Below are 23,339 nucleotides of genomic sequence, written 5' to 3'. Positions count from 1 at the left end.
AACCTTGCTAGGCTTAAACAACATACAACATTTAATGATTTGCCCTTAAATTGAGCTTGGGCGTCCTCTGCGCTCATCTCTATCCAAACATCTAAATCATGCTTTTTTTTTTTACTTCAATCAGCTGTGGGGCAGGGAATAACCCCACCCTCAGTGGACTGGAGTAAAAAATAAAGCGCAGTTTAGTTGTTCGAATAGAGAGGAGTTTGAAGGACACCGAAGCTCATCTCTAATCAGAACCTTATGCAGACATGCATAAAAAAGTTAAAATGAGCTTTGTTTAATAAGAAAAAAAAAGGAAGAAGAATTATAAATTGCTTCACAACAACCAATCAGATTGAGACCTGCACTGGATGTAAATTATGGACAAATAAGGTTTTAATCCCATTGGTTGCTCTGGGGCAATACCATTTTTTTTTCATTTCAGACATTTCCATGAAAAGAACCTTTTACAAGTAATAGTTTGCTTATTCCTATCAGGAAATGATGCTTTATCAGGTAATTTGTATCAAATAAGTTACTAGCAGTATCTAAAGGAAATATTAAATGATTAAATAATTGTGTGTTTCACTTACTTATCCAGTTTATGCCCTATCCATCTTTTTTTAAGGTTATCAATGTCATCCTGATCAGCGTGGCAATACCTATGGCAAGAGAAGGACTTAAACATACAGGAAGAATTGTGGGTAACAAAAAGTCATTGAATCATACATATTGTTCTGAACTGCAATGCAGTATGTTTACACGAAGTCACAAATTACTGCATAAAAATAGAACACTGACTCATTTGAAACATAAGGAATAAGTGTGCTCATCCTGTGATGATACCACAGTGTAAGATTACACACACACACCAATCTCAAGAACAGCATTTTCTTAAAGTCTTACAGACTCTTTAATAAACCAAAGAGCAACATACCAAGTACAATAACTCTTAGAAATTAATATATTTTTATAATTCTTATTGAAAGGTGAAATCCAATCATCTGTTGTCTATATTTTTGTGCCCCACCATTGCTCTCTGCACCACCTTTTTCATTAAGTCCATCTGGGCATGTTTCGAATCACAGTAAAACTGCTTTAGCAAGTTTTGCAAATCAATCATGTGACCCATCATCTAGCTTTTATAATAACTTGTAATTAACAGAAGACTTGTAAATATTTAACAATATTTAGTTTTATTTTCTAAAATCATATCGAATAGGTAAATCTGGTTGCTGCAAACTACCAGGTCATCAGTCAAAAGATCTATAGTGAAAATTAATCCACTGTAACAAAAATTAAAATCTAGCAGATCTTTGGACAAATTAAACAAAAAGGTATACCACAGATGTACTGTAAATGGGTAGTGCACACAATTCTAATAAGGAGCAAACGGTCTTCCATTCACAGTGCAAAGTCCATTGTCTGAAAATATACTTTTCTTTGGAATTAAAACACTGCACATCTCAAGCAGCAATTGAAAGATTACATTTCCTCTTGGTGTTACTTCAAAGCAGCTGTCCAGTCTTACTCCAGTTGGTACTACTCAGCATTCAGTAAGAATAGGCTCGGACCAAAATTGGCTTCAGTGTCGCTCAGCTTTAGAATGTACACTTAACTGTATCAAAGCTGGTAAACCTAAAATTACGAACTCTGTCTAGGGGTTGTAATTCCGTTATGCAAAAATTCTGTGCATAGAACTGCAATTTTTCACACCCTTTTTAAAATGAAATTAGTAAAATAAATACTGAATAATCCCAGGACAAGGCCACTGCTGTGAATTTCACCAAGTTATAGTAAATAACTGATGCTTTTACATCTTTATATATATAGATGTATGGAAGAAAGAAACATGATGAGATCAAGATGCAACACATTTTATCATTTTATTTATCACGGCCAAACTAATAAAGGTCTAGGGTGCTTGCTAAGTTTTACGTACATGCTGCTTTATTATTAGGAGACTTTGGGGGGATTTTCTAATATTGGTGCACTCAGAATTTGGTGGAGATGTACATAATAGCTGATCAGTTTCTAACTTTAGCTTGTTCACTTAAGCTTTGCAAATAAAACTTGGAAGCTGTTTGGTTTCTATGTAGAGCTGCACCAGATTTGGCATGCTCTAGTTTTGGTAAATAACCCCCATTATTTAGGCTCTTGAAGTAGTAACAGATGATACCATGGTGGGCAGGGAGAAGAATGGCCATGCGAAGAAACCATGTAAGTGAACTATATGGTCATAACACAATACATTCAGTGGGCACTTTATTTAGGTATCTCTGCTTGTTAACACAAAATGCCAAACAGTGAATCATGTAGTTATGATACATTAAGTATTCCGGTATGACCAAGTGGTTCAGCTGATTGAAAAATCAGAACGAGACAATGCCTCAATTAAGCAACACTGGCTATAATCAATTGCTGATGCCAGATGTGATGATTGCAGCATCTCAGAACCTTACAAGATGGTTGTGTAGAAGAGCACTTGAACACACACACATGCTGAATTGGTTACATTAGCAAAAGAGCACACTGTAGTATGCTGCTACGCATAGAGCTAAATGAAGTGTCAAGTTGAATAAAGTTTAAAAAAGAAAGGGAAAAAAAAAGCAAGTATGGTGGTGTATTGTACAATACCTCATAGAGCACGTGGATAATGCACATCAGTGAACATTATGGACACCTTAAAACTCACTCACTCACTGTTGAGAAGGCATACACACGTGGATCTATAGATCCAACTTTTTCTTGGGACAGAGGTACAGACTGCTGTTGGGGTAATGAGGTAAGGACACATTTTAAGCCCATTAATGCCAAATAAACATCATTTGAATGCTACAGTGTACCTGTGATTTGTTCTTGACCATGACATTCAGCAGCATGGGTGTTATTTAGTATTAGCTTGTAGCTTAGAGATAACATTAGGTATATTGTAGTTGCTGAAGAGCACAAAAAGAGTACAAACATTTGCTAAATTGAAGTTTGCAAGCTATTCTAGTCTTAGAGTGACATGGCTCACAATATAGGAATAGACAACATCTGCCCTTGTTCTTTTCTCCAAAACATTTGGGTAGTGGGGTTTTGTAGTCCAGATAGAAAGCTGGGAACAAAGTTAACTGATCAGCCAGAAAAGTCAAAAAAGAGGTAGAAGACAATCACTGATGAATAAAAAGCAGAGGAACCAAGAGCGTTACAGTTGATTGAAGAAGTACCGTCCCCCACTCGGTAGTGCAGTAGTACATTCTATCCCCCCACTCCTCCCCCTTGCTCAGCAGTTTCCCCCCCTGCCCAGCAGTACATCTTCCCCTCTCAGTAGTAGCACCCCCCCCACTACGTAGTAACATTCCCCCCTTCAGTAGTAATCCCCCCTGCCCACACTACCTTCCCCCCACTCTGCTGATCCTCTATTCTGCTGATCTCCTTCTGATCCTCCTTTCTGCTGATATCCTGCTCTGCTGTTCTGATCGCCCTCTCTGCCGATTCCCTGCTGCTAAGTTACCCTCTCACTCCTCGCTCCGGGCCCTGCTCACCTTCTTGCTGTATCACGCCCACACTGTACACATTGTGTAATATCTTCCAATTCCCCTCTCACCTTCTTGGTCCTTCACACTGAGCACAACAACCTGGACATTAACACAAAGCACAGTGAACACTGAATAGGCACTCCTCAACAGCTGTAGGTGCAGTTAGGGAGCGCATCATAATCCTCGTTTACACTTGCAATCGAGGGGGGTAAAACCTCATGGTTGAGCTGCATTTTTAGCACCCCTCAACCACTGCACCTGTTACTGCTAAGGCAGCAGCCAGGGTTTACACATACTGCAGCAGGAACTCTACCCCCTGTCTTGCATCCAAGTGATTGGAGCTGCACTGCAACCGCCCCACAACCACGCACTATGGCTTTGGTAATTGGGGGGATAAAATAGGAAGTAAGGCTGTGATATGCCTCTTCACCTCCTGTCCATTGCCGTCAGAGTCATGATCTGAATGTGTATCATGCTTCAGACAGCTAAGCAAGCCTAAACAAGGCCATATACTTCTATGGGGGCTTTGAGATGCTGCAAAGCACAAATGAAAGCGACACGTGGTGTAATTTTTTAAACAAACAAACTCAACACTATGTACAGTGCTATAAAGTATCCATTATATTTGCTGTGAGGTGCTTTGATTGCCATTCAGAAAAAAAAAAAGCATGCTAAATGTCACACTAAGAGCTCCTTTAAAGATTCTTAACATCTCTATTCACTGATTGTGACCTTAGAGCTAACACCAAAGGTCTGTGTGGGGACAAATTTACTCTCCAAGAGCTCCCTCAAGTTGCAGATACCCAAAGGGTTCTAGCAACCTTAAAAAATATACAGTGCTCAGCGTAAATAAGTACACCCCTTTTGAAAAGTAAGATTTTAATCAATATCTCAATGAACACAAGAACAATTTCCAAAATTGTGACAAAACTGAGTTTTATAGAACATTTGTTTAGCTCATTACATGAAAGTAAGGTTAATAATATAACTTAAGATTACAAAATATTCGTTTTTACTCAAATTAGTTGAATAAAAAATGAATACACCCCAGAACAAAAACTACATCTAGTATTTTGTATGACCTCCATGATTTGGAAGGACAACACAAAGTCTTCTAGGCATGGAATGAACAAGTTAGCGACATAATGCAACATCGATCTTTTTCCATTCTTCATGAAAGTCCTCTTTTAGAGCATGGATGCTGGATGAAGAGTGATGCTCAACTTGTCTCTTTAGAATTCCTCATAGGTGTTCGATTGGGTTCAGATTAGGAGACATACTTGGCCACAGAATTACTTTCACCCTGTTCTTCTTCAGAAAAGCAACAGTGACCTTAGATGTGTGTTTTGGATCATTGTCATGTTGGAAAAGTGCACAACAACAAAGTGATGGTAGCATCTTCTCTTTCAATATAGAGCAGTACATCTGTGAATTCCAAATACCATAAATGAAATGCAGCTCCCCGACACCAACAGTTTTGAAGCCATCAGTTCCAAAAACATTTATCTTGGTCTCATCACTACAGAGTCTCAGTAGTCTTCTTTTTCAGCATGGGCACTGGCAAATTCTAGGTGAGCTTTTTTGTGGATGGGCTTTAGGAGAGGCTTCCTTCGTGGATGATACCCATACATGTCATTCCTCTGAAGTGTACGCCGTATTGTATATATCACCCCAGTTTGTCTTTTTTACTTTTTTAGACTGCAGTGATCTTGCATGGCAATTTTCTTCAACCCTTCTCATCAGAAGATGCTCCCGTTGAGCTGTTAACGTCTGTGGATAGCCTGCATGTCTCTGTGAGATGGTTGCAGTTCCATCTTTGTTAAATTTTTGTATCACTTTGCTACAATATTCTGACTGATCTTCTTGTAGCGTTCACCTTTCCTGTATAAAGAAATTATTTTCTCAGGCCTTGTGACATTTCTCTTCCATGTGGTGCCATTGCTGACAGCATGAAATGGGAAGGGGTCTTCTCTGTTAAGGATTGCCCTTTTATAATCAACTGTCTGCTGGACATCTGTCTAATGATTAGACTCACCTGTAGTTAAATTCTTGTTAATTAGAATTTTGTTATCTAAAATTTAGCTTTGCTCCTTCGACTTTCATTGGGGTGTATTCATTTTTGCAACATGGTCTTGACTGAATTTTTTAGGAAAAATACTTTGTGTGTGCAAATTACCAAGTCTTGTTTGCAATCAATGGGCCGCATTTGTGGGAGTATTTTTTGGCACAGTGTCCCATAGAAAATGTTGATTCTGAAAGGAAAGTAAAGGTTTTTCTGAAAAATCTGCTTGGGTGTACTCATTTAAGCTGAGTACTGTACTTAACACCAAACATGTTATGTTTTTTTTTTCTTAACCTAAATCTACCACATTTTTAAATTACTACACCATGAGGTTTTTCCACCCCCTTGAGTTACCTCCCCTTTTTTTGGAGAAACCATAAAGAAAGCAGCGGCATAGAGAACATTAAGTTATTAGCTCGCAAGATTTCTGATAGGATGAACAGGTATTGTACTTATCCAGATGTAACAAAATGCTTTCAATGGTACATTCAGCAGACCAAAAAGCAAATTAGAGAAGAAATTAATTGTTCGGGTTTAAACATAAATGCTGCCATTGCAGACCTCCTTCTGACTGTAGCAAGGAGGTACTAAAGCAAGCAGCCCAGGAAAATGGTTAGCAGCATTTTAGGGTGACTTAAGACATTTTGAAGTCTATGAAATTCAATGAACCATGGCATCTAATTTCATCATGCAATGAAAACATGTATCATTTCAGCATTCCTACTGTAGCTACAAGACCCCATTACTGTGATATATGACTTTGTTGGTAAACTGACATGACTTTGATCATTATGTCAGTGTCAATGCAATTGCATTGTTTTGTTGACAAAAAAAAAATAATAATGGCAGCACTAAAATGGCAACCACATGACTTTATGAACAATAAAACGGTAAGTTTATCTCTAAAGCTGGCATTGGGGTTAGCACTAGGGTTAGTGCTAGGGATAACACAAGAGCTAGAGTGAGCATTTTTGGTGCAATTTTGCTGGCCTGATTACATCCAATGCATTTTGTAAAAATGTCCAGAATTTGCAAACATTTCAGCAAAGTGAAACCTCCCAAAATATCTCTAGTTAGCATGACAAAAAGAAAGCTAGCCATTTCTAAAACAATAATAAGTTCACATTATAGTAGATGGGAATTACGTTTTTGAAGGGTGTTTTAGCACAAGGGGCACTTTCCCATTGTTTTGGGAGCTGCAGATTTTTCATTCATTTTTAAGTGAATCGGCTATATCATATTATTTTGCTAAAGGATTTAAACCATGAAAATAATGAAGAATATGCTAACAATAGAGAAAATATAAAAGTTTTGAACCACTTATACGAACACAGAGTATGTTTTCTGGATAAGGTTTCCTTCTTTTACTTCTGTATGCTTCAAAGATTGCAAATTAAATGACAGTGCAATATCCTGCTCATTGATGTAAACTGATAAAAGAACATGAAATGTAATCTGTTATTACATAAATAATCTCATTAACTAATTAAATACAGTTTCAAAATAGGAGTATGTATATTAATGTACACTAATGAATTTCCGGTAGGCTGCATGTAAAATTATTCATTCTGTTTTTTCTTTTTTTTTTTTAACATGCCTAACTAATCAAACTAAAGAAACCAGTATTACTTAAGAAATAAAAATAGCAGTGACGTGCATAAACGTGCATCAACCAGATTTTGGCTTTCATCATTTGTGTGTAGTCAAAAAGGGGATAGCTTGGTGTTAAAAGGAACCTAGTTTAGAGATCATACCAGTCCAGATTTGCATATGCAACACAACTTCCACTGGCTGCACATTGGCCACTAAAAGCAAGCCATGCCAACATTTCAGCATTGGCTTGCAACAATTGAGCAATGTAGAAGCTTGTTATAATTGTTTCCAATAGTTTTTAGAAAGACTGCTTTCATGCAAAGATCTAATCAGCCAATTGATTGTTTTTATGGAAAAAAAAAGAAAGACCGCTTATTCTTAGTGCACATGGGCTGTCCATCTGTTGGCTCAAGTAATTAAAAGGATGGAAAATGTAATTATTCTTGCTGAGAATTCGTTGCAGCCATAGTAGGCCTTACCCAAGCCTGGCTGATGACTTTTAAAGATTCCATGTCTAATAATAAAAAAATTAGAAGTTCTGTGTAGTATGTGGCCACTCATTGTCAATTATCTCAATTGTGGGTATGGATACAGATACATCATGTCTCTCAAAATTATTCTGGACAACGGTTTAGCAGATTTCCATTAAAAAGCAGCAGACTCTAAAGCCCTACCTTTCAGGCCAAACATTAATGGTTAGTGTTTGAGCTTGGCACTACCTCCTGCCGGTCCATCACTATGATTGGCTACTATACTAGAAATGTTCAGGAGGCAGAAAGGGGCAGGCAAGCTTATGTAGTAAGGTAGTGCTACAGACTCAAGTTTGAAAAGTCTCATCTCTCTAATGGCATTCCAGGTCAGTAGCTTACTAGACAGGGAAGTCAGGATCTATCCCTTTAAAAACCAAAGGGCCCTTTTATAATGCAGGAGCATGACACACCAGGGGTTTATTTACCACAATGCAAACAAGGCATTTGCCTAGGGTGACATTTTTCAGGGGGACAGCGCCACCCCCTGAAAGAAGGTATGGAAGAAGGGACGCACAGCACGGGGACCAGGTGGAATCTGAGAGAGGTTGCGGGCTGCTTGATGTTGTATGCAGAGCCTGACTCTTGTTCCCGGAGATGTCAAGAGCTGTGAAGGTGAGTGTCTTATCTCTTTCTGGAGTGGGGGGATGCCAGTGTATGGGCGGCGGTGGTAGTGGAAGGCTCTCTCGAGTGGGTGGGGGTCTGGGGTGTTGGTCAAAATCAGGCTCTCTTCATGGGGAGGGAGGTGTTGGTCAGTGTCAGGGTCTCTTCGTGGGGGGAAGCCAATTTTTGTGTTGCCTAGGGCAGCACGAAACCTAAATACACCACTGTGACACACTTCAAAGTTGCACTTTACGCTTCACATGCTTTAGGACTATGCTTATTATTTTTACCATAAAACTGCTCTAACCCATCCATGCCCAGCCCTACCATGTGGGATGGCCTTGTGCAAGTCCTTGAGGGCTCAGTGTGCAGCTTTTGATGACACTAAGGAGGGTTTCTATCTGATGGGAAGTAAACATTGCACAGGACTTTGCTACAGAGGTAAGTAAGAAGCTGGGTTTTATACACCTTAGTTTTGGAGGAGACATAGATGCGGTAGAAGATTTTATGATTAAAGAACATTTATCCTTTCCTTTAAAATTATTTAGACATATACAATGGTTAAATCTAGCATAAATGTGGCATATACATAGAAGAGCTATAGCAAAGTACATAACTTTTTCTTTTTACTTTCATTTTGTCTTTCCATACAACAGTAATAATGCTTTCTACAATCAAGCATTAATGTCGATCATTAGTGTCCTCTAATGGCATGCATTGCTTTGGGTACAGCTAACCACTGACTAGAGTCTAGTAGAATTGGGTTAAATCCCATGATGATGTGCTTCTACAGTACACAACATTAATGCTTTACATAAATTGTGCCTTAGGTTTTGTTCCATAGGATTGCCCAGGATTCAAGCAAAAGCATACACAGTTTAAAATTTTAACCAGAACTAGGATTTACATGAATTTACTCTGATTTGAAGAAAATGTTTAATGTTTAAGGTTAAAAAAAATTAATAGTTAGAACTGTGCGCTGTTTAGTGTACCAGAATGCCCATTGCAGTGTTCATGCACATGCAAGATGCTAACGGAAATATGACATGTTTATGTTGTTAGTTTTTTATTGTAATTTTTTTTATTGTATTTTTGGTTTTCTTCTGTACAGGGAAACACCCAGTATAATTATAGTTTAGCAGACATTATCAAGCTGTTTAGTAAGGCTCTTTCATATGGGACATGTCCGTTCCACTCACCAGGGGAGCCATGAACAGATCTCCTGCTGAAACAGCCCTGAATGGACATCATGGATCCCCTGGTGAGTGGAACTGACATGTCCCATATGAAAAGCCTAGCTAAACAGCTTGCTAATGCTTATATCAAGTCCATCTGGTTTAGGGCTAATAAATGGAAAGGAATGCAGACATTTTGTGTTTTTATTTTTATTTCAGACCTGGAAAGACTGGCGGTAATCGTCTGCTTACATTCACTGGCCCTTAGAAGTACATGGCTTTTGCGTTTAGATCCACCTGAAAAACTGATAGGTGATTCTGAACAGAACGGTCTTATGAAAAGGACCCTTAGGCAGTACAGAGGACAATGAAAAGTAGTAATATTTAGAAATCTACAGCAACCAGATTTAAATTTATTGTAGTCAGACCTGTAAAAAATAAATGATTGGTTGCTCTTTGCTTTATTAAATAAGTTTGTTTGTTGTACAAAATCCCTTAAACCTCATCTGTTACCATACATTTGTAATTAGGCTTTATCTGTTTGATTCAATGCCAATTTAGCTAGTGCTAGTCTAACTGTGTTCAGTGACATTCTCATTAAGTAATCACTCCTGAATGCATGCACAAGACAACACTTGAGAAACAAAAATCAAGCATATTTAGGAAGGCAAAGAACAACAATCAAGCAACCTTGAAATGACTTTGCACATCATGACTCTTTACACTTCCATAATTAGAAAGCCCAAATTTGTTTACAATGAATTAGCCATGAAAATTGTTGCACTTTTTTTTGAACACCTTTGCTCCTTTTAACATTGGGCCAAATTCAGTATAATTGAAAAAGTGCAAAAATGTTCCCTTTCTTGCTGTCCTTTAAGAGCTGTACCAATATCATCCAGGGCACTGCCAGCGCAAGGCAACCATTAATATTGGCATGCTTTGCCTTTTATAACAGAATAATGCATTTCTGTAATTTGAACACATCTCTTTTGTATATACTGTCACTTTATTAAAGAATTGCTGTATAGAAACAAAACTTGTTGGCACTAAATTAACCATATACGGTATAAGGAGCGATATATTTTTCATATTTTATCAAAAAGTGGCACCTACTTTATTCATTATCTACTGCCTATAAAAACTTTAACTGAAATTAATCTTACCTATCTAACCAGGCAAGGAGACTCTTTGCTGATCCAATCAGATCTACCACAGATGTTAAGAAGTCGTTTGGCAATTTTCTACTGCTCTTTCCATCATAATGTCCACTTCTTCTCCTTCCAGTAATAAAATTTTGCAGATTTTTGGCAGATGCATTTAATTTGTGGGAGAGAGTTTTTAGATTTTCTGTTTCCAAACCATAATTCTGTTGGGGATGCAAAGAACAGGTTAAAGCCATAGAATCATTAAAGAAAGACATGTAAAATGGAAAATGAACTAATTACTGTGAATCCCATTAGAGGGCAGTTATTTGTGCCAGTCGAGGTTAGCAGAACATTTTTATTTTTAATCATTAAAGAATGTAAGATTACTGGAAATAGTATTCCAATAGAAATTATCCTGCTATGTGGTATTTAACACAAAACTATGGTATTAAACACAAAACAGCTGTTCGGTTAATGTAGCGGTGTCATCCATGTTTACTGTGTTATAATGCTAAACAAACAGTGGCAAATTATATGAATATATGGACTTCTCTTTCGTGATGGTTTTATAAATGAAAAGATGACTCAATTTAAAAAAATCCTTAAATACAAAAATCTTTATTGTACCAAAACAAACATCAAAAGACTGAAATAAGCAAGTAACCCACAAAATTATTGGGTTCCTAGATCCTACCATAAAAAGAATAAAATATTGTAAAAACAACTTTGTCTCTGCTAAGACTGATCAACATAACCCTCCTACATTTTTACAAATTCAAGCTGAACATATATCCTGATGCTCAAGTGTATCTTAAGATACCAACGTAAAGAAATTAGACATACAGCCTGGTCATTTAATTTATGCATAAACTCCCATATGAAGCACCTATAGACTAAGAGCAAAGGCAACATTAGATGATATTGAGAACAAAAAGCCCTACATTGCCATTGTTCGTAGCTTTTCCTAAATATGCAGATGTTAAACATTCCATAAAAGTTCAAAATGTAAGGCTCCATGCACACTAGTACTTTTGTAAGCTTCTAAAAAGCTGTTATTAGCATTTTTTCTCTGCTTCTAGAAGCTAAATAGTGTTATCCTATGTTTCCATGCCCACTACTTTAGGCTATTAGTGTTTTTTGAGCTTAGGTATCTAGGAGCAGAAAAAAAACATTTTTTGGAGCATTTTTCTAGCTAAACACATCTAAACGCTGCTAAAACGCTACTAAAAACCACCATTGCCACCATTTTTTATCCATAAACGTTGCCAGCATTTCTTGTGCTTGAAAAAAAATGCTAGTGTGCATGGAGTCTAAGGATAAAGACTTTTCTTGCATGACCATCATAATAGAGAAACACAGCAGTCATTCAAATTTGCATACAGGGCTGCATCAGGACTAAAGGCAATACAAAAACATACGAATGGTGGGGGAGAGAGAGGAATAGCCAGTTGGACCACAGATTTTCAGCCCCTTTATGACCACCAGGCTGAAAGTGATCATGGCCAGCAGCTATGTTAGTATACACTACAATGTTTGCTGAGTGGCATGGCAAATTGTATGTTACAAGACATATTTGGCAGGCAGAGCCATCACCAGATGCAACCCGTTCAGGTACCTTGGGCTGTGCTGCAACACAAATGCTTGGCTCACTTTTGAGGGGGGTATCACAATCCTTCATTTAAATACAAAAAAAAAATTCCCTTTCAACTGGAAAAAAAAAAAAAAAAAAAAAACCGCATTCAGGAGGGTTGCCTTCTGAATGCCTGATGACTGCGACTCTACTGTCCTTCCAATGCACCCCATGGTTTGTTTTTTTTCTTCTATTTTAGAACTTTATTGAAATTATCTCTATGTACCGCAGTGTGTTGTGATGTGCTGTAGGGAGTTGCATATATACTGCATTTTTACACAGCATACACCACCACACATGTATGGTGTGAACAGAGCACAAGGAAAGCAATTATTTTCTACATGCAGTGAACGAGCCTTAAAGAACATAATAAGTCAGTTGTAATAAACACTGCATTCACATAAACAGAGCAACACAGTATGCTGTCAGAAGCATAGGAGTTACCAGATCCCAGATTTCAATGTGCACAGCAATGAGTGTGCTGCATGCAGAAAACCCTCTCACAAGATTCTGGTACACGTGTTTGCAGTCTGGATCACACTGCATAGACACTAACATGAGCAACTTACCAACTGTCATCCCAGGATTCAGCAGGCAAAAGGGAAGGGGTGGGCTCTGCAGGTTTAGCTTTCTAATTCAGATGAAACTGGCTCTATGGAAGTTGTGTGCACCATAAAGAACTTTTCAACATGACTAGCACCCACTGTAGCCAATGCAGCATGCCCAAAAACAGTGGGTATTGTGAGAGTCTGGGTGTCTACAGACTAGAAGTGTGCTTGCTTCAATGGCCTTCAAAAAAAATTTAGAGGCACATAATGGGGAAGAGAGAGTAGAAAAATGAAATGGCAGCACGATTTTTCACCAAGAACCTAAGGCAAAAGCAGATGGGACAATAAACATGTAGGTGGAGTACTGCTGTAAGACGAAAACATACAATTAATAACAGCGTCCCAAAGTACACAGAAAAAAAAAAGTGTAAAATTGTACCAGAATGAAAAAACAACAACTTTTTTCTAAACTTTTTCAAACTTGACTGTTTATACAGTAAATATTTTGAAAGTCTGAAGCTTACCAGTGCACATAGCAAGTCTACAGCTTCAAGAATAAGCTCCTGGTGTCCAATGCGTGTAACTCCCAGCTCCTCCAGTTCCTGATGAGTAATGCGTAATAGCTGATCCCCCGCAATCTTTTCCCTCTCAAAATTTTTTATATACTGCTGCAGGCAATCATCCAGACCTAAAATTGAGAATAAAACAACATTCATTTAAATCTGTATACGTCTTTCTAGTTTAATACAATGCTGATTTTACATACTCTAAGACATAAAACTGCAATTACACACAACTGTCCCTTTTGGTAAAATACTGCAAAAACAGATTGTTTCAGTTCATGCCACACACTTTCAGTAGGGCAGAGGTGAACACTATTACATGGAAATTTTAAAATTTGCTCTTTTACAGCCATTTTGATGTTGATTTTCTCTTTGTTTTGAATCACATTTATGTTGCATGACCTAATATGTTTTGTTTTAGCTTGAAGAAAAATGCCCTGACGCTCTCCTGCAGACTTTATTCTCCTTTAATACCTCGACTTATAGTCATTGATCTCTTGGTGATTTCATTTTAAACAAGCCAAGATGCAGCAATGCCATACTTCAATGTTGAGGTGAAGATTTGGTGTTGGTAGGTAGACTTTGTTTTCTTCAAACATATAATGGGTATATTTTTTTTAAAGACGTTCAACTTTAGACCCATTAGCCATGCTACAGTAGGGTTGACTTGTGCTCTGGAGATGTTTCATATACTTGAGATAACAAATACTTTGAGACCATTTATTTCCTTCCATTCTCATATGGTCTTAATTGACATTAAAGACAATTAAAAAAAAAAAAAAAAGTTATACTTCTTGTTCTGTGCAGTGGTTTTGTACAGAAAAGCCCCGATTCTCCTTTTCATGGGTCCCTCACTTGGAGCTCCTATCCTCTCCCTCCTGCCAAGTGACCCAGGAGCAAGAGCTTGATATGGGGACACCCAAGCAGGCTCACTCCCGAGCTGCTGCTCTGTGTGTCCAGTCACACAGAGCTTTGGGTTCAGCTCTGCCCCCGTTCTCTCATTGGCTCACTGGATGTGATTAACAGCAGTGGGAACCAATGGCTCCCACTGCTGTTTCAGCCAATGAGATTGGAGTGTCCCCAGAGAGCTGAGGCACTTGTGTACATCTCTGGTTTGCAATGGAGCTCAGGTTTGTATTAGGGGGGGCAATTGTACATAGAAGGTTTTTTACCTTCATGCATAGAATGCATGAAGTTAAGAAAACCTTGAGCCTTTACAACCACTTTAACACCATTCTAGTCATTGTTCTGCATGTCCTTATCCATCAGTCTAGAACAGGGGTGGGCAAACTTTTTGACTTGAGGGTCGCAATGGGTTCATATATTGGACCCGGGGGCCGGACCAAGAGTAGATGAATGATGTGTATGTGTCATCCATAGTAAGTATAGTAATATTCCCCCATAGTAAGCATAGTAATTAATCCCCCATATAGTAATTCATCCCCCATAGTAATTCATCCCCCATATAGTAATTCATCCCCCATATAGTAATTCATCCCCCATAGTAATTCATCCCCCATATAGTAATTCATCCCCCATATAGTAATTCATCCCCCATAGTAATTCATCCCCCATAGTAATTCATCCCCCATAGTAATTCATCCCCCATATAGTAATTCATCCCCCATATAGTAATTCATCCCCCATAGTAATTCATCCCCCATAGTAATTCATCCCCCATATAGTAATTCATCCCCCATATTGTAATTCATCCCCCATATAGTAATTCATTCACTTACCTTTGCTCCGCGCGTTCCTCTCGCCGTGTTCCCGCGCCGTTCCGGTCTTCAGGGCGGACTGTGAGAGGAGCCTAGCTCCCCTCACGTTCGTCACACTGCCCCGCCTACACACATCCTGACAGCCATCCTGACAGTATCACGCTCCACGGGCCGGATTAAAAGGTCCGGCGGGCCGTAGTTTGCCCATTGCTGGTCTAGAATTTTTTTGATACCCCATTAGAAGGTAGACAGTTCTGCATGTACAAACTACCTGGCTGACAGAGGAAGGCCCCAAGTCCCTAGGTAGAATGTGTTAACCTTTTCCTGTCTTATGAGTTTTAGGCTACATTCATAGAGCCAAAAATATTTTACTGATACAAAAGTTCCTTCAATAAATATTTGCTTTTAGGTCCATTTTTAAATACGTAAAATTGCCCTTTTTTCTCAATACCAGAATGCATACACATGTACTTAGATGCTGATTTTTGGATTCTTTGTTACAGATCTGAAAGCAGAACATGTCTCTGCACCAGTGTGAATGTCTCACAATAAAATCAGAAAGCTGCATTCAGGACTAAATAAAAAAGTGCTTCTAAATTAATTTTTAAACTATGAGAATGTAGGATAAATAACTTTTATGGAGGTCCTCCAAAGTTATTTGACGATCACTTCACCAGATTTATTTTGAATTGAGCAAGCAGCCAAACTTTTTTTTTTTGTTTTCACTATAGCAAGCAGACCCTACTGCAGCCAGACTCTTTTCATGATCTCTTCATTTTAGAGGTTGTATTGTTCTGTAGATTGTCCAGTTTATGTACACAGTTACTTTTGCTAATTGATCAGAGCAGCTACGATATTTTATTTGATTTGTTGTATTTGGTGCAGACACACACTAAGACACTGGTCGCACTGGGTGCAACTTGGCATGCAATCTGCATGCCATGAGACTTGTAAATTGCATTCCAAGTTGCACCTTATTGTCCATAATTACAGTGGTCATATCGGTGCGGTTCTGACTTGGTCGGAGCAGCACCGATTTCTAAAGTAGTGCATGCACTACCTTTGGTGCGATTTGCATAGACATCTGTGTCAGATTTCTTGCAAATTGCACTACAAATCGCAATGACATCCCTACTTCAAATTCAAAAGAGGAGATCTGGATATCAGGTATACTCTGATCTTTAGAAAAAGAGCATATGCAAAAAGGAATCTATTATTATACAGGAGAATCAGAGGCAGATCCAGAGTTGGTATTGTTTTTCTGACCATGATGTCTGAGTGCCTAGAAAAGCATTAGAAAGGTGTAGCACCCCCCTAGTCAGCTAGGAGGAGCTACACCTCAATTGTTAACTAGGAGGGTTGAGTAGAAGCCTGGGTGTGATAGCTAGCAGGGGTCAAATCATGATCAGAGCGGAGTGGCTCTGCAGACCAGCCCTCTGGAATTTCCTCCTGCTCTAGAACTTTGGAGAAAGGTCTAGAAGCAGTGGGTGGATCTGCACTTTTGAGGGAGCCTGGCCAATCCCCAAAAGAAGGCTTTGCAAGGGGCCAGAACAACCCTTAAAAGTTAGTGAGCATGCTCAGTTGCAGGGCCTACCTACAGGCCAGGAGCTTGGGAGGAAGAAAGCTCAGGGCTTCACTGGCCCCCAGAATGAGGACCACCTATGCAGCAGGGAAGGAGTGGCCCAGCTAGAAGGCCTGGTAGCAGCCACCAAAAGACCAGCAGCACTGAGTGAATAATCCTGCACCCCCTGGGCCAAATAGGGGAAGGAGCATTCTAGTGGGAAACCTGACTTGTTCTATATCTGGGACAGTTAACGCTTTTAAGCAGCAGCCACTGGATTCCCTTGCCCAGGGATTCCTCCAGACAGCTGGGTAAAGAAGAGGATTTATCTCTTGGTCTGTACCATACTTTGTACATAATTGCCAGGAAGATGTCCTCAGTTATTGTTCATTGGGCATCCTGTACATGTCTAACCCTATCGAAGTTGAAATCCACCTTAATAAAACATCAAAACAAGCTCAAGGACTGGTTACTGATTCCTGAAAGCAAGTTGCTGTTGAGATGCATGATGCCTGGCTATGCAGAACTATAGGGGGACCCAAAACTTCAGCAACTTTTAAAAGAGGTAGCGCTACAAAGGCATTCCTGCAATTTAGAAAAACATGCTTCAGTAGGATACAAAGTAATCACTGTACAATATCCCATTACCAGTTTTAAGTTATTGTAATACTTTCATCCATTTGTGGGTGTTCAGAAGGATAAAAAGAAACTTAAAAACATTTACAATATTCTACTTTTACACAATCAGTGAATCCTAAAGTGATTCAGTGGCTCTGTGAACAAGAATAAATCTTTAAGGTGACAAATTATAAACCTAATAAAACATTGGTAAAATTAAAGTCCATGAATTCATTCCAACGTGATAGTCTCCTACGTATTTACTTCCCAAAACCAAAATCACCATGTGTTCAAGAAAAAAACGTTCCCCCTTCTGGGGGTGCACTCACCAAATTTCCATGCCTTCCACTCTCATGGTTGGCATATATCGCTTTGTAAAACTTCAAATGGGAAGGGAATGTGACAATATCAGCATATCCACAATCCTCCTTGCTCCTCTCCCCCAGATGCAATGGCCAAAGCAGTCCACTGTCCTGAGCTGCAAAGAATTTTAAATGGGAAAACCACATTTGGATCCTGGAAAAATGCCAGGACAAAGTCATCTTTTTGATAGGCTGAAACGGGTTGACTGACAACTCATGGGGCCCCCGGGCAATAGGGGATCATGGGGCCCCTGTGTCCTTGCCCAAACTCAAAAAAGCCTGTGAAAAAGGTAACAGGGGCATCTCATGGGGCCCCCTACTGACCCCGGGCCCTTGGGCAGTGCCCGAGTCTCCAAATGGTCAGTCCACCCCTGGGCTGACCATTTGGGTCAGAGCCCAGAGTTTTTTATTAGGTTTATAATTTGTCACTTTAAAAATTGATTCTTGTTCACAGCACCACTGAATCACTTTAGGGGTTCGTTGATTGTGTATATGATTTATTTTAAGGTGGCAGCAGTGCTTGATTTGGATACATTTCACTTATTCACTCATTTATGTTGTTTTTCGTATGCATTTAGCGCATAGGCTTTTTTCTCACATATAATTTACTAATATTCTACTTTTGCTTGCACACAATCAACAACAATCTTTAAAAAAAAAATATCAATCAGTCATTTTACTTGTACATGTTAACTGGATGAACAGTAGCTATATAAAAAAAAAATAAGGTTTAATCAAGCAAGCAAGCAGTCTTTTTTGTCAAATGCTTGTGATAAACAATATTCATGGTACACCTGCCAAAAAAGTGAACTACTGAATTGATGTGGAAAAGGGACACTTACTGTTGAACAGAATTGAATTTAAAAAAAAAATAAACAAATGACATGTTGTTGAGTGAAAATCTGCTGATATATTTCAAAGGGTTTGATTCAGCAAACCTGTAAGTGTTGCAGTCTATAAAATGTACCTCTGCCTCTGAAAGGATAAAACAAGGACAAATACGGATTGCCAGATATAACTATTATACTCTTTTTCTGTGATTTAAAATTACCCTGTTTACTCCCATTTCTTTCCATAGTGGCATAAAACCATCACTTGACAGAAAATAAGAGGGCAACAGTGTTAAAAACTGTGGCCCCACGGGGCTGCCAGACCTCCTAGACTTCCTTTTATATTAGTTTTAAAGACAAACTTCAGGAAATCTAAAAATTTTCCCTTGTAGTAGGGCTGTACCTGCACAGGTTAACCACTCATTTAGGTCTAGGGGACATAGAAAAGAAGGACTCTTAAGCTAGACCAGTCCCTGCAGCATCATTAGTTTCATGCTCCAGTGGTCTAAGGTTCGGACATCATCAAGACTGACTGGCTATGGATCCATCACATTGGATGTGATGATGCCAAGGGACAGTCCTCCTCTGGAGCATAGGCGAGTGTCATCTGCCAGGGGAGCAAAGGATTGAGTTAGTAAAAGTGCCTTTAGACTCCTCTAGAATAAAAAAAACTAGTTAAACCTTGCAGTGTGGACACAGCCCCATTTGTAATGGAAAATGTTCTGATTTCATGGAGTTGGGTTATAAGGTTTGTAGCCATTTTAGGATTTCTAAGGTACTTTGCTGTGTATAGGTTCTGATGTCTCTATTTTTCTATTTCCAGGTGAGGTATGTGTTGCTGGTAAGAATCTACAAACACATAAGCAATTTCTCAGGAAATGTCCTCCTCTACTGTCCTGTCATTGGCTTCAGCATTTTGGTGGGAAAAACCACTCCGATGAATGAACGTCAAAAGCATTTTTATTTTCATGCCACCTCATCTTGTCACCAATCTGATATCACCAGGATTGGTGAGCAAACATAGCTAAGCTATTGGTTTGTTCTGTGTTTCTTTTTGGTTTGAAAATGGTTTTCAAAAAATGTAAAGATGGTCATTTGAAATACTTTTTTTTTTAACACAGCAGCTATTAAAATTGCACTTTGGAGTATGTACTGTATGCATCACCTATTTAATATATTTGCTGCTTTTATGGGCTGTTGGTGGGCTGTGCAGTCTCATGTCCTGCGTAATAAGATGCAGCTCCAGCAAAACCTTTGTTCATGGGCTTTTTTTTTTTTTTTATTGAGCTGTGTCCCTACACAGACTTTCTCTCACTTCCTGTCCCAATGACTATTGGGGGCCATAGAAAAGAAAACTCCACAATAAGCACGGGTAACAACATTACTTTTTATATGAGCAGAATGGGAAAGGCTTATAGCCCTTATCGGGTTTTTATGGTCTTCCTGTCCCAGTGACACCCATTTCTCTCATTTTTGACACAAGGACAAAACAAATGGAAATCAATCTACCCACACAGAGCAATAAAAACCTAAGAGAAACTCAATCATTCCTCAGTCAATCCAAAAAAAAAAAAAAAAAAAAAAGTTTTGGCAGGGCAGAAGTTGGGCTTTAGCTTCTCTCACAGGCCGGTCAAACTCTGTTTCCAATTTTCTTGATGTAGGCACAGAACACATCCATCCAACAAGAAAAGTAGTTGTGATAACCCAGAATGAAGAAGATATTATTAAATCTTGAACGAGCATAAATATATTTCATTTGGATTTTTCTATTGCTGTAGATAAAGCAGGAAAAGCTGCTAGTTATGAATAAATTCATTAGGTTCAAAAATCAGACATTATTCAAATACTAAAAAATAATATATATTTTGTTGAACCTATTGTTAAAAGTTACACTTCAAATCAGTTAATAGGGTACATTCAGCGTTGACAAAATCACATTGCTATTTAAAGTAAAATAGGTAAAAAAGCACCTCATGAATCCCATGAGCAAAAACTGCAGCCTTCGCAGCCTAAATCACAGTCTCTGTAATCTCTAAGGACACAAAAAGAACAGCAGTGCTTCTCGGAGCCAGAGAAGTTACATTTTTTCAAGAGGACTGATGACATCACACCAGGCCACCAGCGTTTCAACGTAAAGGTCTACAGTAGTGCTGAACTGATGCTCATCTGAACCCAACAAGATGGTTATTAGTGCCTACTGCACAGTCACAGCACACAGATTTTATTCAGCGTAGCTGAATTTGTATATTTCCTTTGTAGATCCCCCTTTTTAATCTGTTGTATCATAGGATGTTTCTAGAACATCGTGGATCCACTACAGCATTGGAAAGTTGTGTCATGTGGGCATGGTTTCTCTGATAATCTACACAATCTCCCAGTAGAGAATCATTCTAACTCAACTGGCAGCTGTAGTTTCAAAGGATTGCCTACAAGTCCCACACAATGAATGTAGAACTCATGGGTCAGCGGGAGTACATCTAAATCTGACTAACTGGCCATTGGTTGTCAGGTAGACCCTAGTAGTGTGACTAAACATGCTATGTTTCCTGAGTTCAGCTGTCCCACCAGTGGACCTTGGTTCCCCATGATACGTGATGCCAGGTAGAGGTGAGGGAGACCAGCTAACATGCATTTGCTGATTTCCCCTAGCTAGAGTAAACAATGAAACAATGCACACTTAATGATTTTTAGGAGCTGCCACAGAGGCTGACTGGGCTCAATTAGCTTCAGTGAGAGTCGGTGAGACAGACATCGGGGGTCTAATTTCTCATTTAAAAAGAATCTGTGATAGTAAAATACTATCACATAAAAAAAGGGACCTGCGGTATATCTTTTTGATAAAAAATTAAGTGAAAAAAATATAAATTAAAAGCTATACCCAAGCACTTAAAATCCCCCCCCCCCCCCCCAAAAAAAAATTTTTTTGAGCAAGGCACATCCCCGCGAATATACACAACACATGCATTTGAGTTGCCTAAGTACAACACAAATTGTACTCCGCATGTTACAGACCGCTGTGCACTGTGAAACAAGAGCAATAATTCTAGGGACTTTATTTATGCTCAACTCTAAACTGATGACCTTAAGAATTTTTTAAAGCATCACCTATGGAACATTTTGGATACTTTTTAAGTTTGTTGACATTTAAAGTGTGCATGTTAACATGTTGGCTATCAATTTATTGGCACAACCTTATGTTTAACCAAAAACATTGGGCAATATATTGCGTATGTGTTCCTGAAAATTAACTTTAGTATAGTTTTTGCTGCAACTTTGTACTTGAAAAACTGTTGCACTAATATCCTGTGACATAACAATTTGAAAATACTGTCATTTTATTTTCCAGGTTCTCTGCTTTCAAAAATTATGTTTGGGGGGTTTCACTAATCTTCACATCTAAAATGATTATTTTAAATGTTTGCCAAAAAAAAAAAAAAGCAGAGCAAAAACTGCTTTGGCAGCAAAAAGACTAAAGGTCAATTAGCAGGAATGCAGATTCAAAGAGAATATACAGTCAGGTCCATAAATATTGGGACAGACACAATTCTAACATTTTTGGCTCTATACATCACCACAATGGATTTGAAATTAAACGAACAAGATGTAATTTAACTGCAGACTGTCAGCTTTAATTTGAGGGTATTTACATCCAAATCAGGTGAATGGTGTAGGAATTACAACAGTTTGCATATGTGCCTCCCACTTTTTAAGGGACCAAAAGTAATGGGACAATTGGCTTCTTAGCTGTTCCATGGCCAGGTGTGTGTTATTCCCTCATTATCCCAATTACAATGAGCAGATAAAAGGTCCAGAGTTCATTTCAAGTGTGCTATTTGCATTTGGAATCTGTTGCTGTCAACTCTCAAGATGAGATCCAAAGTGCTGTCACCATCAGTGAAGCAAGCCATCATTAGGCTGAAAAAACAAAAACAAACCCATCAGATAGATAGCAAAAACATTAGGCGTGGCCAAAACAACTGTTTGGAACATTCTTAAAAAGAAGGAACGCACCAGTGAGCTCAGCAACACCAAAAGACCCGGAAGACCACGGAAAACAACTGTGGTGGATGACCGAAGAATTCTTTCCCTGATGAAGAAAACACCCTTCACAACAGTTGGCCAGATCAGGAACACTCTCCAGGAGGTAGGTGTATGTGTGTCAAAGTCAACAATCAAGAGAAGACTTCACCAGAGTGAATACAGAGGGTTCACCACAAGATGTAAACCATTGGTGAGCCTCAAAAACAGGAAGGCCAGATTAGAGTTTGCCAAACGACATCTAAAAAAGCCTTCACAGTTCTGGAACAACATCCTATGGACAGATGAGACCAAGATCAACTTGTACCAGAGTGATGGGAAGAGAAGAGTATGGAGAAGGAAAGGAACTGCTCATGATTCTAAGCATACCACCTCATCAGTGAAGCATGGTGGTGGTAGTGTCATGGCGTGGGCATGTATGGCTGCCAATGGAACTGGTTCTCTTGTATTTATTGATGATGTGACTGCTGACAAAAGCAGCAGGATGAATTCTGAAGTGTTCCGGGCAATATTATCTGCTCATATTCAGCCAAATGCTTTAGAACTCATTGGACACCGCTTCACAGTGCAGATGGACAATGACCCAAAGCATACTGCAAAAGCAACCAAAGAGTTTTTTAAGGGAAAGAAGTGGAATGTTATGCAATGGCCAAGTCAATCACCTGACCTGAATCCGATTGAGCATGCATTTCACTTGCTGAAGACAAAACTGAAGAGAAAATGCCCCAAGAACAAGCAGGAACTGAAGACAGTTGCAGTAGAGGCCTGGCAGAGCATCACCAGGGATGAAACCCAGCGTCTGGTGATGTCTATGCGTTCCAGACTTCAGGCTGTAATTGACTGCAAAGGATTTGCAACCA

The 23,339-nt window shown here is 38.9% G+C and overlaps 1 protein-coding gene across 3 annotated transcripts in view; it reads right to left on the bottom strand.

The window, feature by feature from the left end:
- Positions 1 to 23,339, bottom strand: part of CNKSR2 (connector enhancer of kinase suppressor of Ras 2) — a 426,708-nt gene that overhangs the window by 333,142 nt on the left and 70,227 nt on the right. For all 3 annotated transcript variants that reach the window (XM_089656051.1, XM_089656052.1, XM_089656053.1), the window contains exons 2-4: positions 13,314 to 13,477; positions 10,630 to 10,832; positions 576 to 644 (exon numbers count right to left, since the gene is read on the bottom strand). In XM_089656051.1, the coding sequence (XP_089512177.1) occupies positions 576 to 644; positions 10,630 to 10,832; positions 13,314 to 13,477 (436 nt within the window). The remainder of the gene's footprint in view (positions 1 to 575; positions 645 to 10,629; positions 10,833 to 13,313; positions 13,478 to 23,339) is intronic.

This window comes from Staurois parvus, unplaced genomic scaffold (assembly GCF_062004578.1).
Source record: "Staurois parvus isolate SC_StPar_1 unplaced genomic scaffold, SC_StPar_1.0 ptg000884l, whole genome shotgun sequence".
NCBI lineage: Eukaryota > Metazoa > Chordata > Amphibia > Anura > Ranidae > Staurois > Staurois parvus.
This window is presented reverse-complemented; position numbering and strand designations above follow the sequence as displayed.